At 37.0% G+C, this 15081-nt stretch overlaps 1 protein-coding gene across 1 annotated transcript in view; it reads left to right on the top strand.

Annotated features, from left to right (window-relative positions):
• ROBO2 (roundabout, axon guidance receptor, homolog 2 (Drosophila)) overlaps positions 1–15081 on the top strand; it is a 406098-nt gene that overhangs the window by 381264 nt on the left and 9753 nt on the right. The window contains exon 27 of the mRNA XM_009996507.1: positions 10805–10975. Coding sequence (XP_009994809.1) covers positions 10805–10975 — 171 coding nt within the window. The remainder of the gene's footprint in view (positions 1–10804; positions 10976–15081) is intronic.

Below are 15081 nucleotides of genomic sequence, written 5' to 3'. Positions count from 1 at the left end.
TTAATTGCATATGATAACTTGCTTCTCACTGAAATCACTAAGAACAACAATGGGTTTTGTCAGATCAAAGTATTACGGTTTGGGGATTTTTTTTTATCCTTTACTTTTCCCCCATCACCACTGGTGAATCTGGTAGTGAGAGCTGTGGTACCTTCAGTCCTGGCGCATTTTGACTGAGAGTAGAGAGGTGTACCCCTTAACTAGCATGGAAATTAGAACAAGCCGTTTTCTACCTAACTGATGCAAACTAATATAAGCAGAGAGATATTCTTGCAAACAGTATCGCTGTAAATGGATGCCAAATTTTGGGGGTTTTAAAAATAGAATTATATAAATCTGAAATGATAAAGATCTCCATAGTTTCTATAGATCAGCAAGGAAGAAAAGCCTTTATTTGGCATGGCTTGGTCATGATTAAAAGAATCCCTGATTGCTGTCTATGCTGTAAAAGTTGTTTGCTGTTTGAATCTGAGCACAAATGGAATAATTCTTGAAAATTACTGAAAATAATTTTCATGAGCCAGATTTTACCATGGCAGAGTTCAATAATTATATTGTTTTGCTTAGGGATATCTATTGCAAAATATTATATTTTATAAGCAGTTATACAGACTGCATTCAATAGGAAAAATGTGTTTCATGGATTAAATATATGCTCAGAAAATAGGAAACTGCTACTTTTTGTATCTCATAAAAATGGTAATGCAACAATTAGCAGGGTCATATTATAAAGCACAGACTTTACTCTAGCTTAATGGATCTAGGGATATGCATTCATCAGCAAGGATGGATTTAGCATAAAACGACATGTAAATGAATTGATGACTGATCATAAATTAATTTTAGTGCTGAAGAAGTAATAGAGACACAGCAAGATGCCACTTTATCATAGTATTTTACTGTTCAGCAACATTTGAGCAACTACTTAATGTTCTGTGTGCATTTCTTTTTAACAGCTTGAATAAATATGAGAAATTTTTGTGCCTTTCAGCAATATGGAAACCAAAAAGATCTAGAAAGATTGAAAGTGCAAACACAAATAAATTTGGCTAAGTGACCTAAATTCATTTTTCATTAATTTTTTATGAAGGGCATTAATTATGGTTACACGTGTGAAATTCCATATATATATATATATATATATATATATATAAATATGATTTTTACCTCCTTTTGTTTAGTGTTTCCTGGGCCCAAAATGTATTTTAAAACTTAAGGGTTTATTTCAGATGTATACATTTAAATACTTGGCCATTTATAGTGATGTAAAATGTAAAGCGTAAGACCATGTCTGATTTTCATAGTTTGGTCCTATTCATATTCTACATTCAGGCCCTTCTATTATTGTGCTTTATTTAAAAGGTACAAGGACTATGGGCCCTTTTATTTCATTACTTGCACCAAAATCAGTGTACATTCTTTCTTTTTAATCACATCAGTAGTCAGATATATCAGATATATCTGAAAGATGTATCTTATAATGTCTTTCTCCAATACAAAGGCTAAAGGAATTGTGTAACTGATATCAGCTGAAGTAACATCAGTCCCCAAGGACTTAATCTGAACTTCACAAACTTAAGCAGTCTAACCCAGTTCTATCAAAAACCTGCAGAGGAGCAGGGGCTTAATATTAGCATGCACTTAATGCTCTTGTGAAGGAAAGCACATAAGCATACACACACAAGTCCCAGTGCCATAATTTATTAACTTTAAGCAGGCCCATAGTTTGTTGCATACAGAAAAGCATCTAATGGAATTTTCCAAGCGTTGAGTCTGTTGTGGGAAGCTTTTACTTCAAAAGTCCATTAGGGCTTTGTTTTGTTTTGTGGGGTTTTTTGTGTTGTTGTTTGTTTGTTTTTTCTAAAGTAAAGCAAGAGCACACTTTCAAAGAAAAATAGCATTTTTATTGCCTGAAAAATGTCACTAAAAGCAGTAACATGCAGTCTGTGAGAAGCTAGCACCACTATTCCCCTCACCTTTTCCAGAGATCAAAGAAGCTTTCTTTTTGCATTAGCACCAAGAGATATTTTATAGAGCAAGAAAACAGAGTTCAGCTTTTCGCAGAGTTGATTTTGTTCTGCATAAAGCATTTACTGCTGCTGTCAGCAAGAGTAAAATTTACAGTTGCCAGAAAACGTAAAAACTCAAATGTGCTCTTGAAAAACACATAGTGAGCTGCATGTAAAGGAGACACTAAAAGCCTGTTTCATTTCATTTCAAAATGCACAGTTAATCTGAAAGGGACGTCAGCATCTCTTAGTCATCCTTTATTCAGAGAGAAACAAATGTATATCTGATTTGGAAAACAAGACACCAGTGGATTCCTTTAAATAAGTGTTCGCCATGTGCGCTGCATTAATGCAGCTGTGTGGCAGCCTGAGGTGCCTGGGCTGGGCTCCAGCACTCCCGTGCCTTCTGGGCCATGTCCACACCTCTGGAGGGCAAAGCAAGCTAGGGCTTTACTGCTGCAAGTTGTGGTGGGCAAAAAGGTGCTTACCCAGGGACACTGAATAGCCCAGGAACCCGCAGAAATACTACAGAGATTTCAGCATGAGCTACCTGGTCAGATATGGCTGTGGGTGCTGTATATGTCTCATAGTAGCTTGCTGATTTTAGCAGTTATGAATCATAGAATCATAGAATAGTTTGAGACAGAAGTGACCTTTAAAGAGCATCTAATCCAACCCCACTGCCATGAGCAGGAACATCTTCCACTTGATCAGGTTGCTCAAGCCTGGTTCAACCTCACTTCAAACACTTTCAAGGCAGCTTCTCTGGGCAACCTGTTCCAGTGTCTCACCACCCTTCTCAAATTTTTGTTTTCCTTTTGTTCAGCCTAAATCCTTTTTCAGTTTAAAGTTGCTGTCCCTTGTCCTGGTACTACGGGCCTTGGTAAATGACTTTTTTCATCCCTTTTACAAGCTCCCTTGTATAATGAATGAGAGCCTTCTCCTCTCCAGGCTGAACAGTACCAGTTTTCTCAGCCTTTCTTCACAGGAGAGATGTTCCAATCCTGTGATAATTTTTGTGGTCCTTCTCTGATATCTAAGAGGTCCATGTCTGTCTTGTCCTGGGGACCCCAGAACTGGGTGCAGTGCTCTAGGTGTGGTCATTGTTTGCTTTAGCTCACATCCCTGCAAGAACTGAGCTATGCTTGCAGCCTGACAGGCAGTCCCTACTAACACAGCTTCTGGAGGAGAAGGAAAGGGGAAGCGATTCATGGGAAGAGTGCAGTGTTCCTCACCTTGCTAATGTGTCCTGTCCGTGGTAATGTAGAGGAATTCAGGAATGGGGTTTCTCTGTAGGGCTAGCATGAAAAATTGGCAATCTGACAATGACACTTTACTGATAACTAAAATTTAGGTCTTGTTAAGGAAACCTGATATATCTCTGTGAGTGTGTTGAATTATATGTATATGCACACACATTGTAGAGAGCATTATAGACTCTTGAGAGAGCATTATAGGCTTTTGCAGATTTTTAGTATACTTCATACTTAAGATGTGGATCATTTTGTTGGACTGAATTAACAGTCCAACCCTTCAAGGAGCAGATGAAAAATAGCAAATGTTCCTAGACACAACCTGAAAGCAACCCATCCAAATTACATCTATTATATGTTGTATAACATCTAAGTGACTGGTTAGCAAACAGAGTAATGTGAGCAAATGGAAATTCAAACATAAGTTCCTTTAAAATTTTTGTAGTCTTGTGTCTGTGATAGTGACACCATACATATTCTGTTCAGTACATGATTTTATATGTGTCTGTATAAAAATTAGAGTGAGCATTCAAAACCCTCAGGCCTTGAAGCTAGCAAGATACGTGGTAAATTTTCAGCACTGGAGTATTGTCCTTTGATATCTGTAGGTCTAGTATTATTTTTATGTTTCAGCTTGTGCTTACCTATTTTGCAGAATTTGTTGATAAGAATTGTTTGAAAATGTTCTCGGCTATAGCATTTCATTTTCTGATATCTTTTCAAAGTGTTTTATCTCTAGTATTACCTTTTGTATGTCATCAATAACTGTTGCTAAGCTTCTTTAGTCTCTTTTCTCTATGATGTCCTATTGCACTTTGATTGTTAGTTCAGAACCTGTCTTCTCAGAGGAAATTCAGTTTTAGCCTTCCCTTGCTGTTATCTAGGCTTCCTTACATGTGCCTGCATCAGGTAGAGTCTGGAAAATAACAGTTTTATGTGTGTTCTGGGCAAACAGAATCAAACTGTCATTCTGTTGCACTTAACACACTTTCTCCCTGTCAGACCTCCATAGACCTCTCCATTTTCTTTTCTTGTATCCTAGGAGAGTATGTTCTTTTGTTATTATAGTCTGCCACTTTGCTGATATTAAAAGGTTTGGTCACTGCAGCATCACAAAATAAACCATTGTTCTTGGCCTTTCTGATGCAGCATGCTTCTGACTAACTTCCAGTATTCATTTGTTGGACTCGTGACTTATTTTTGCAGAATATTTTTAATCTTGTTAGTTAATTACCCTATCTGTTTGGTACTAAAAAGCAGGCCATTATTGATTTACTAGTTAAAAGTTTTGAACACAGTAATACATTCTTCAACATGGATTGAAAAAAGGCTTTGAAGAACACTCTATGCATCTTATGTACATTTACATAAATTCACCTGTGCTGACTGAACAATAAAGACAGGGCCATAATGTATCTCTCCACACCTGTCTTCATATATTTGAAAACCAGTTCTCATGTGTTTACCGGGCTATTTTTTTGGACATCTGTATGTCACTGCTTTTAAAAAGTAGATTTTAGGTGTTTCAAGCTACATACCTATGCTATCTCAGAACAATATGCTGTGTGTACACAGCACCATGCAGCACCTCAGGTGCAAAATGCAGTCTTGTAGCTCTACATCTAAGCTGGACCTGGTAACTAATTAACATGGCTGACCTGTTCCTGGAGCAAAGTTAGGTACTTGGGGCTAGCTAATTTTCCTTCACCTTCAGCTCCACTGCACACCTTGTGACATCTACCCATGATTTTTAGAAGTACAGAACACAATCAACTCTGTCTAAAACCACAAAAGGATTTTCAGTACTTCGCAAAAAATCTGAACTGAGCAATAGCTTTTGAAAATATATTGTACTGCCAGGTTGGGTAGCAGTTCAATGCTTTGTGCATTGTCAAAAAAATAAAACAAAATAGAAATGAAGAGCAAATAAGATTAATCTTTCTTTCAGTATTTTGCTCTTCACATTTCAATTATGTCAAGTTTTTTTATATAACTTTCATGTGCTTATTCTGGTTTCTGGTTTTCTGGCTGCATTTTTATGATATTATTGTTACTTTCCCCTCCTGCAATGGTGATAATCCATGGCTAGAAGGTACTGTGAGGCCAGCATTGGCTTAGTGACTTACTCAGTATTAATTCTGAGTATATATTTGCTCTGCTCTTGAATGTTAATTATTTATAACCTTTCAAAAATAACTTTAATCCACTAGAACAAACTGCTTTAGGTCAGCTTCCTTCAAACCATTAAGACTGTGCATTTCTTTTAAGGTTTTGATTGAGAAAATGCCATGATGCTAATCTTGTTCAGGATAGCTCTTGAAGCCCATATCTGACTTCAGCCATATATACTGAGATTTACACTTGTGCTGTCCTAAATTAAGACTTTGTTTTGCAAATATCAAACTAGATACTGATTTATAGTAAGTCAAATAAAAAACAATCAAGTTCATTTCAATCCCAGGGAATATGTATTAACTTTCAAAATAATTTATGATGGAACCTTCTGATTTGTAGAGAATATGTACCATTTTGTTTACAGGATCAAAGCAACATGGAGCAAGCTATGAATGTGATCCACTTAACATTGATAGTGATTTTTTTATACCAAGGTGTTTCAGATAAACTTTGGGTTTCCTGTTGTGAAAGAATATATTAAGTGGGTCTTTAACTTTTAGATGAATACTGCTCTTTTGTACCAACTCTGTCAAATGAATTTTGGGTTTCCTTTTGAGTAAGGAAGTATTAAGTGGGTCTTTAAGCTTTAGATGATCAAAAAATATCAAATGTGCACAACTCACTAGACCCCTACATTTGTTTTTAGGTTCAATGGTAAATGGATGGGGTTCTGCGTCTGATGAGGACCGTAACTTTTCTAGTCATAGATCTAGTGTAGGTAGCTCCTCAGATGACTCGATCTTTACCAGCGGCAGTTTTGCACAAGCACTGGTTGCAGCAGCAGATAAAGCTGGTTTTAGGCTGGATGGAACCAGCCTGACAAGAACAGGTTTGTAGACTCGAAGTTGATGCTTTCTGCATGAAGGGTGTCTCTGCCTATTCCTCTCGTCTTTTCAGTGAACCTGAGTCTCACACTTGTCTAACATGCATGAAATAAGGTGGATGGAGATATTTTGATCAGTATATTTGAAATTAAACATTGCATTATGTTTAATTTTTAGTGATTTGAGTAGTGAATAGCACAAGCTTTTAATCTGCACCTTCAATCTGCTGCAGTTTCCCTCTGTGCTAGTTCTGATACAGATTTACTGACATACACTGCATTCAGTATTTCAGTGAACTAATTTTGCCATGCAGTCTTTGATGATTTCTTTTTTTTTGCGAAATCTCCTTACTATCATTCACATTTCCAGTAATGAACATCATGTTTAAATTATTATCTCCATCCCTGCTCTGTTGTTGCATCTCTTCTTGCAAAAGTGTATTTTTCTGTGAAGTTTTTCTAAGCATGGGGTGAATTGGTGTGCTTTTATTGTTAACAATACAAACTGTTTAAAAGCCTTAGAAACAGCTGATTTAAAAAATACTTAATTCAGTAAGTTAATATATTTTGATAAAAATTAATTTCAATGATGCCAACTGAATCTGCCAAGTTAAATGTAACAAAGGTAAAATTATTATTGCTTTTGAAAACAGTCAATCTTCTACACTGAATTAATGAAAAGTAAACATAATTTAGTCCATATTTTTAGAACTCCATATATTTTGCTCTAGCAGAAAAATATAAGTAAAAATTATTCTGGAAAAGAGAATGTATTTGCATTTGCTTAGTCTTATAAGAACAGCAATAATAACCAATTCTTAAAATCCATAAATCCCATAACAAAGTATGAACTCAGGTCATATTTTTGTTATGCTTTCTCAGCCAATTCCTGCTCACAGGTCCCATAATATTATTATCATGTAAATTTTTTACTATTAGCCTGGTATCAAAGTCTATGTTTCAGTAAAATGTGAACATTTATAAGAAATGTCACCAGATATTAGGGCTGATAACCACAAGCTTCCTGCATACAATGGCTTCAAGTCAAACACTGCCTTTTAGCAATGTTAGAAATTAAGAAAAGAACTGATGGCAAAGGCTTAGGTTGCCAACAAACAGACAGTTTTACTCAAATCACAGGGGCTTTTGCCTTTGATTTTGGTCAAACATAATAATCCTTAAAAGACAGTTATTTCACCATTAAAAGTAGTTAAAACTCTCACTTCTTACGCTAGTGGAAAATTGTCAGAGTAAATCTGTCTCATCATTTGAAAAAAAAACCCCAAAGCAAAACAAACCAGAAAACTGATGTAGACCTTCAGTCATCTACTATGGGCAAATATGGCAGAACTATAGTTTAAAACGTACCATTTTACTTAAAAAGTCTCCTAAACGGTCTTGAATGAAAGACACAAATCCTCCCCAGCCTTTTGTTTTGAATGTTCTTCTTGGCATTGATAAAAGCTAATGGAAAGATTTACCCAGTGTTAATGTTGCTTGTATCAGGCTATTGAGAAGTACAATTTCCACCACAAATATACACATAACAGAAGTAAATGGATACACAAACACATGGACCCTTTAAAATAAATATAATATTCCTATTGTAGCTATGCAAGTGGAAAGTGCAAGGAAAAGATGAGAGCCCTCCTGTCAGTTATATTTTCCCATCTTAATTATGTCATGTTAAACTGGGTACTTGTATGTAATTCCTCCAACAGACTACTTGAGTTTAGAGTACAACAAAGTATCCAACAGTTGTGGTGGAGACTTTATGATTATTACATTCTTATTCTCTTAAGGATCCAGCAGTCAAAACAGAAACAAAATAAAAATCACATGTGAAAAAACAGCCTTCCCCTCTTTTCATCACAATAGCCTCAGTAGATGGAAATAACTCCTCCATGATTACTGCAGTTTCATTGTGATATGATACCTCCCAGGGTATCATGGATCAATCAGACACACCTGTTATGGACCCCCCACTGTGCAAAATGGTGTCTAGTAATGGAGAAGCAGCAGTATTATTTCTCCTCATGGCTCTGGAGGGAAGCCAGAATGAATGGGAAGGTCCTCTGAATGGGAAGGTCCTGACTCTTTTACTCCTTTGCAGTCTGGACAGTTAATTTCACCCCATCAGAACAGCTGTGAAATATTGTCACTGATACGAAAAGAGAAGTCCAACTTGATAGCCTCACATGGGTGTGTTTGATTGCCAAGAGGCACCAGTGAATTAAGGCACAAGGTGTCTCTCCTGCCAGACGCTTTGATTCCAGCTTCCAGAAGCCATTGAGTGATTTGCTGTAAAGTTCAGACAGTTTTCCTTTTTAACAGCCTTGGGATATTAAATCAAGAATTAGTGGATTCATCCTTGTCCCTGCTGACACTAGTACAGAGTCTGGCACTGCTCAGCAGATCTTACTGGAAGGGTTGCATACAAATGCAAGATGCTGTAGTCAGCTATTAGGTGCTTTGAAAAATGTGGTTTGGGAGCCTGCACATCATTTGTGTTTGCCCCATGTCTGATTTAGGTCAGTGCTATTTATTTTCCCTCATTTTCATGGAGAGATAAAAGAGAGAATGTTTGGTGTCTATTTCTTTTTGAAACCAACATTCTGAATGAATAATCACATTTATTTAGTCAAGAGAATAATGTGAAGAATCTTCATCCTGTACTCACTAGTTTCACTTGCATGTTGCAAGTTTATTTTTGCAAAGCATCTGTGTGATGTGCTGTGAGCTAGGAATTTCAGGCTTATATCTGAATTTCTTTGTGTTGATTTTTTTTTTTTTATTTTTTAATGAAATTTTAATATTTTTTTTTTGTCTGTGTTTGTCTGCTCTTTTATCCTTATCTATCAAATAAGGGCTTGATCACTTCTTTGTTTGGCTGCAGCTGTGCCAGCTATAGAGGTTAGTTTCCAGCCTTCCCCAAATGCTTATTACTGCTTTCTCCCAGCTCCAGAATTAGCTGCTTGGGTGGGCATTCTGTAACCCATTTCACTTAAAATGAGCCAAGTTAGCAAAGGCATATTTTTCACACTGTTTAAGTTCAACTGGACTTATTTTGCTAGAGGAGAGTTAGGGAATGTCCACATGAGGGGTTCAAACTAGGTAAACTCCAATAGCTAGTAATGACACAACCGAGAAACAAGCCTGCAGTGTCCTCAATGTGCACATCAGTTAGAAGACTGAAAATCAAGCCTGAGACAGTCAGGAAATCTCTGAAGTCAAATACTGAGATGTTATTCTAACATGGATGTACTAATGTGAAACACCATGTTAGAGAGATTATGGCTTTTTTTTTTTTGTTTTTTACTTTGCCCTCTTTGCAATGAGAATATTTCAAATAGTGCAGCTGGTAGCAGATTGCTCCTGATTAAGCTTAGCTAGATCAGGTCGTATGTGACAGCATGTTGGAAGTAAGTGCATCAGTTGAAAGGTTTTACTAGAAAATATAACCCTGGTCTAAAGCTCCTTACTAGCTGGGAATCAGATGACCAGAAAAAATAACATAACAACCATTTTGCCATTTCTCATCAACTCTTACACCATTTGAGCCTATGGTAGGACTGAAAGAGAAGAATTTGATGGACTTACACATTTTCCACCGCAGATATGATTAAAACAAGTAAGAATTATAAGTAAGAGTTTTAAATGAATACTTGAGTAGAATGACATACAGATGACAAAAAAAGAACGTAAAAGATGGTGATCATTAGTTTTCATTAGTAGTTATTAAACCAGAAACCTAGTTAACTGAATAAAAATATCAAAATAAGAGGAAGTTAATGTAGTTAATGAGCTGTGTTCCTATGGTTCCTGCTATGATGCTTTTAATGATCTGCTCCACAGAGTAGCATCAAAGATTTTTTTTTAAGAGTAATCACATAGCTTGATTAGTCTCTCTATATATTAAAAATTATGAGGAATTAATTCACTCAGAATACATTTTTTTTTTAACATAGGAAAATACTGAAAATGAACAGGAAAATGTTAACATTTAAATAAACCCCCATTTTTATTTCTTGAGAAAAGAGAGCCCTTAAGTATGCAAACCTACATGTCTACATAGCTTGGAAAATCAGTTATGTTTATTCTACTGGCATTACTCCAGATATACAGTACATATGGAAGCCCCTAAAATGAGAATCCGGCTCTGCAATCATGAAGGTGGAAGGCAGGAGGAGATAAATTTGATATGATTGCAGAACTGTTTTCCTTCTCTGCTCAAGGCTGAGGAATTGTTAAGACACATCTGTTCAGCACATAGAGCAGGTAGGAGTTACATGGCATACAGTAGTTCTATCACAACAGATGGATGATTTTAATTATAAAAGTTAAGGACAAAAAAATACCAAGTTTCTCACTTCGCTTGTTGTGGTGTGTCTTAAAGCAGTTGTCACCATTGGGTACCTCAAGGGGACACATGCTTGCTTCTGACAATAAGACCAGATTTAATGTTTCAGAATAGACATTAGTAGAAGCCCATTTCAAGGCAATAACATTTTATCATTTGGTTTCTCTTTTTTTTTTTTCTTCAGGCAAAGCATACCCTTCTTCTCAGAGACCTCGGCCATGCAGCCCTTTTTCTACTGACAGCAACACCAGTGCAGCTGTCAATCAGAGTCAGAGGCCAAGGCCTACTAAGAAACATAAGGGAGGAAGGTTGGACCAACCTCCCTTGCCTCATCGTAGGGAGGGAATGACAGACGGTAAGTGTTGTGGTGTGAAGTCACTGATGATAACCTGCAACAAGCAGGTGTGCAGAATGGGAGAACATAAAGAAATCTTTAATGAAATATGCATTACAGTTGATTATTGTTTCGGTAAAGTGGGGTCCACAGGTTGCCAGGTGAGCAATACTGCAGTGCTAGCAGTGTGGAGCTTGGTTAAGTGAATCTTCAACGAGCTTTTCTTTATTTCATCTCTGAACATGTTAGAGTCTCTTACCTTTTCTTAGGTCTCAGTATAAATGTTATCCCCAAATGACTATGTTGCAGGTGGACTGTCATTAAGAAAAGGGCCTGTGGTTAATTTGACATACAAATGAAAGTAGTCACTGCCAGCAGTAGCTGTATGCTGTGAATTCCTAAGAAACACAGACCCAGTCCCACAATGCCCTCTTTCTTTTGTGCTGGTTTTGACAGCCACCCAACTGCTGTAACAATAGGTGTTGTGCTTTTCTCATGACTCTGCCTTACGTCTTTGTCTGTGCTGCTTCTTTCCTGACACCCACCAACCTCAGTGACTTTGTTTCCCTCTTTGGCATTTCTTCTTCCCTCTGATCACTGCTTGCCATCTGGAAATTTCAGGCATGTCTGTTCTGCTCTTCAAATGATGAAGTTCAGCCTTCCATTTTCTTTATCTACCCCCTCTTGAGTTTGGCAAAAGACCCAGTTGCTGCCTGTTACTCCTTGAAGAGGACTAGATAGGAAGGTGGCCAACTGACTGCCTCTTGTGATCTCTGGCCTGGCCCCTGTAAGTGCTGAAATGAGCTGAGGGGAGAAGCAGCCAAATGGAAAAACAGCATTAAAGGAACAACAAAGGATATCTGTAATGCCATGCAGATGGAGTCATGATCATTTTCCTCATGCTGACCTCTCAGTGTTAAGAGCGGGGAAATTCTGTGAGACAGACCATCTTACCTGCCTCAGTGACCCTCATAACACTATATGGACCACAGGGTGTGATGCCAGTGAGTCTGTCTCTTAAGTACATCTTGACAATTCTTCTAGTGTATGGGGAAAATGAAAAAAAAAGAAAAGAAAAGTTAAAACAACTTTAGATGTTAGTATAACCATCCTCTTTATTCTAGTAAAAATTACTTAAGAATCAGAGAATCTTAGAATATCTGAAGTTGGGAGGGACCCATCAAGCCCACCTCTATTCATTATCTTCTTTGGACAGGTAACATAATAGCTTTGATAGAAAATATGTTTAGTTTTGTTTATTTATAATATGCTATTTATTACTCAAAGTATATATATATGAATATATTAAATTGCAAGGTGAAGTGTGGCCACTAAAACCACCAGAGCTCCCCTCTCAATAATGTTACCAAGTGTACAGATATCATTTTCCAGTATGCCCTGACAGATTCTTTCTTTGTCAAACCATGAAGAAGGATGAAAGATTCCAGAAATGAGAGTGTTCACCAAAGAGAATATCATTACATCTCATGCTCAGTGGCTCATCCTCACTACTAATTATTTGGGAAAACAGCTTGAAGTAGCTTAAACTCCACTGATATGGATCTGAATTGGTTTAGACTTTAATGCCCTCCCCTTCTGGATATATTCCAGAGACCTTCCTACTACAGAGATCCATTAAATAAATGTATCTATGGGAACAGTAACTGGGGATTGTGGGTGGCTTGCAGTTCTGTCAATGCTCTTTTTGTGCATTCATCAAGTCAACTCTTTTGTGTGGTGTATCCTGTCACTCTCAACCCTTTTGGACCACAAATTCTGTTTACGTGTCAGTTTTTACTGACATGATATTAAGGTGGTGGGACCTTAATTCTTCTGCTTTTTAGTACTATAGCTATAGAAAAGTTATATGGGCACCAGAAAATTAGTGGGGATCCAGTTCAGATCATGCAACTGATAGAAAAGTGCCTCCTAAGGGAGTGACTCCATTATAAAATCTAACATTGTTTTAAAAGAAAGAGACCTGATTTAACGATTTATCAAAAAAAAAAAAAAAAAAAAAAAGAAAAGGTGGAATCTGCTGTCTTTTTGTTATTCTTTATAAAATACTGATCTTATTGGGGCTTCTTTCGTATATATTTGAGTCAGAATACATATGATATACCATGTCCTTCAGCAAACCACCTCTCAGAAACAAGCATTAGCCAAAACAGCTTTGGACAGTGCTACCTTAACATTAGTCTGTTATAAACCTAGTTAAACCTAGTTAAAATGCTTACTATATGTTCCAAAAATGTATAATGCCCTGGAGTAAAACAGGATTCTTTCCAGTCCTCTCTTACCACAGAAACAAACAAACACAAATTGTACAGTATTTCCACTTCAACTTTTACTAAATATGTGTCATTAAAGTGTAGTGGCAAGTCTGAGTCATAGCTAAATTTGCAGAAGAAATGTGTCAATTAAGGAAGCTAAAGATTGTTGCTGCCACCTGTGTGTATGTAAACAAAAAGGAATTCAGGAACCTCTGGTATACAGAAATTAAAAATTCTAACTGGATGTATTGTGTGGAATATTGCAAGGAACTTTACAAAGTAACACAGTGTCACAATGCTTAAGCTATCTTTAGAAAAAGCAAACAGGAGTACCTGGGATAGACCCAGCAATTCTGAGCCCTAATCTGGACCAATCTCTTCAATTCTGGTCCATTCTGGTTTAAATGGGAAGCATCACTATACATTTTTCTGCTAGTTTTGAGGTGTCTCCAATCCATTCTCTTACAACTGCTTTCAGTTAGATTTTTCACATTAGAACATATTTGATTTGTCAGTCATATTCAAATTCCCAACCTGGATGAGTCCTAGCATCCTGTATATAACTCTCATCACATAGAGGATATCTGTGATTTAAACCTTTTTGTTGACCAAGTAAGATTCAGCCATGTCCTTTCTCTGCCCTTTCCAGTACACTTCCTGAGCACTTACCACTAGGTAACTGTAACTGTGTGTTGGTACAAAAGACCAAAAGAAATATCCTATTTAACTATTCCCCTGGTATGTAAGCATATGAGGGTACAACTTCATGCTTACTTTTGACAGTAATGCACACAAATCCCTTAAAAGCCTGCTTCTTCATTTTCTTCAGTCACAGGTCAGAATCCTCTAGTGACTGACTCTAAATTGAGTCTTCATATTTGTATTGCTGTACAACTTGGCTTTTAACTTCCCCTTCCTAAAAGACCACAGACACAACAGCAAATTCACAGAGGAAGAATACCTTATGAATCCCTAAAATTATGACAAACCTTGATTCTGAGCTCACAGTCTTATAATAACTAACTAGGAGGTTTTTAGTTCTAGTGCTCAAGGAATAATTTGTTTTCTTGAAACCAATGTATTAACGAATTGGAAAACAGTTGAATCTGCCATATATGTGGTGGCATGGTAACTGCATGACTGAAGTTAAAAGCTCCTTCTTAGTTTTAATTTAAAATACCCAAAGAGGAGGGAGAAGAGAAATATAGTGAGAGGTTAAAAAGGAGAACTGTAACTTAGGATTTCTATTAGCTTTGCTACTGACTAGCTACTGTGCATTACAAATCATTCTTTGTTGTTGTAGATCACTATAGATGCTTACTTTCTGATACTAGAAAGTGGTTCAGAACATTCTTAAATGTCGCAGTAATTACCATCCCTAGGAAAGGAAATCACTGGCACAGGTAGAAAGGAATGTCCTTATACTTGTTGGTTCTGTATCTTGCTGCTTTTTCCAGTTAATAATGAGAGTCTATGCCAAAGCTTGACTAGTGCCTGAATCATTTGGTCAATGTTCTCTCTTCTAAAGGAGGGCTGGAATAATCCAAGGCCAAAAATCCATCAGCCCCTTATCAGGCACTCTGATGTCCTACAGCTTCTCAATCACAATTCCTCCATTACTAAATCAATAAGACCATCACCTCCTCACCAATGCAGTTATAAATTGCCTTACATGTTTGATAATTCCTCCATTAGAGGCTGCAAGTGGCAGTCTCAATGACGTCCCACTGCCCCAGTAAGTTACTAGCTCCTTGAGGAGATTTTACCTTGCACCTGGAAGATAATGTCATTTAGATGAAAGTCCAGTGATAATCAGTAATACTACTCTGGTTATTCTCACTGAAAATCCTGCTG

Source organism: Chaetura pelagica, unplaced genomic scaffold (assembly GCF_000747805.2).
Source record: "Chaetura pelagica isolate M959 unplaced genomic scaffold, ChaPel_1.0 scaffold82, whole genome shotgun sequence".
Classification (NCBI taxonomy): domain Eukaryota; kingdom Metazoa; phylum Chordata; class Aves; order Apodiformes; family Apodidae; genus Chaetura; species Chaetura pelagica.
The sequence above is the reverse complement of the archived record's forward strand: the minus strand, read 5'-3'. Positions and strand labels throughout refer to the sequence as shown.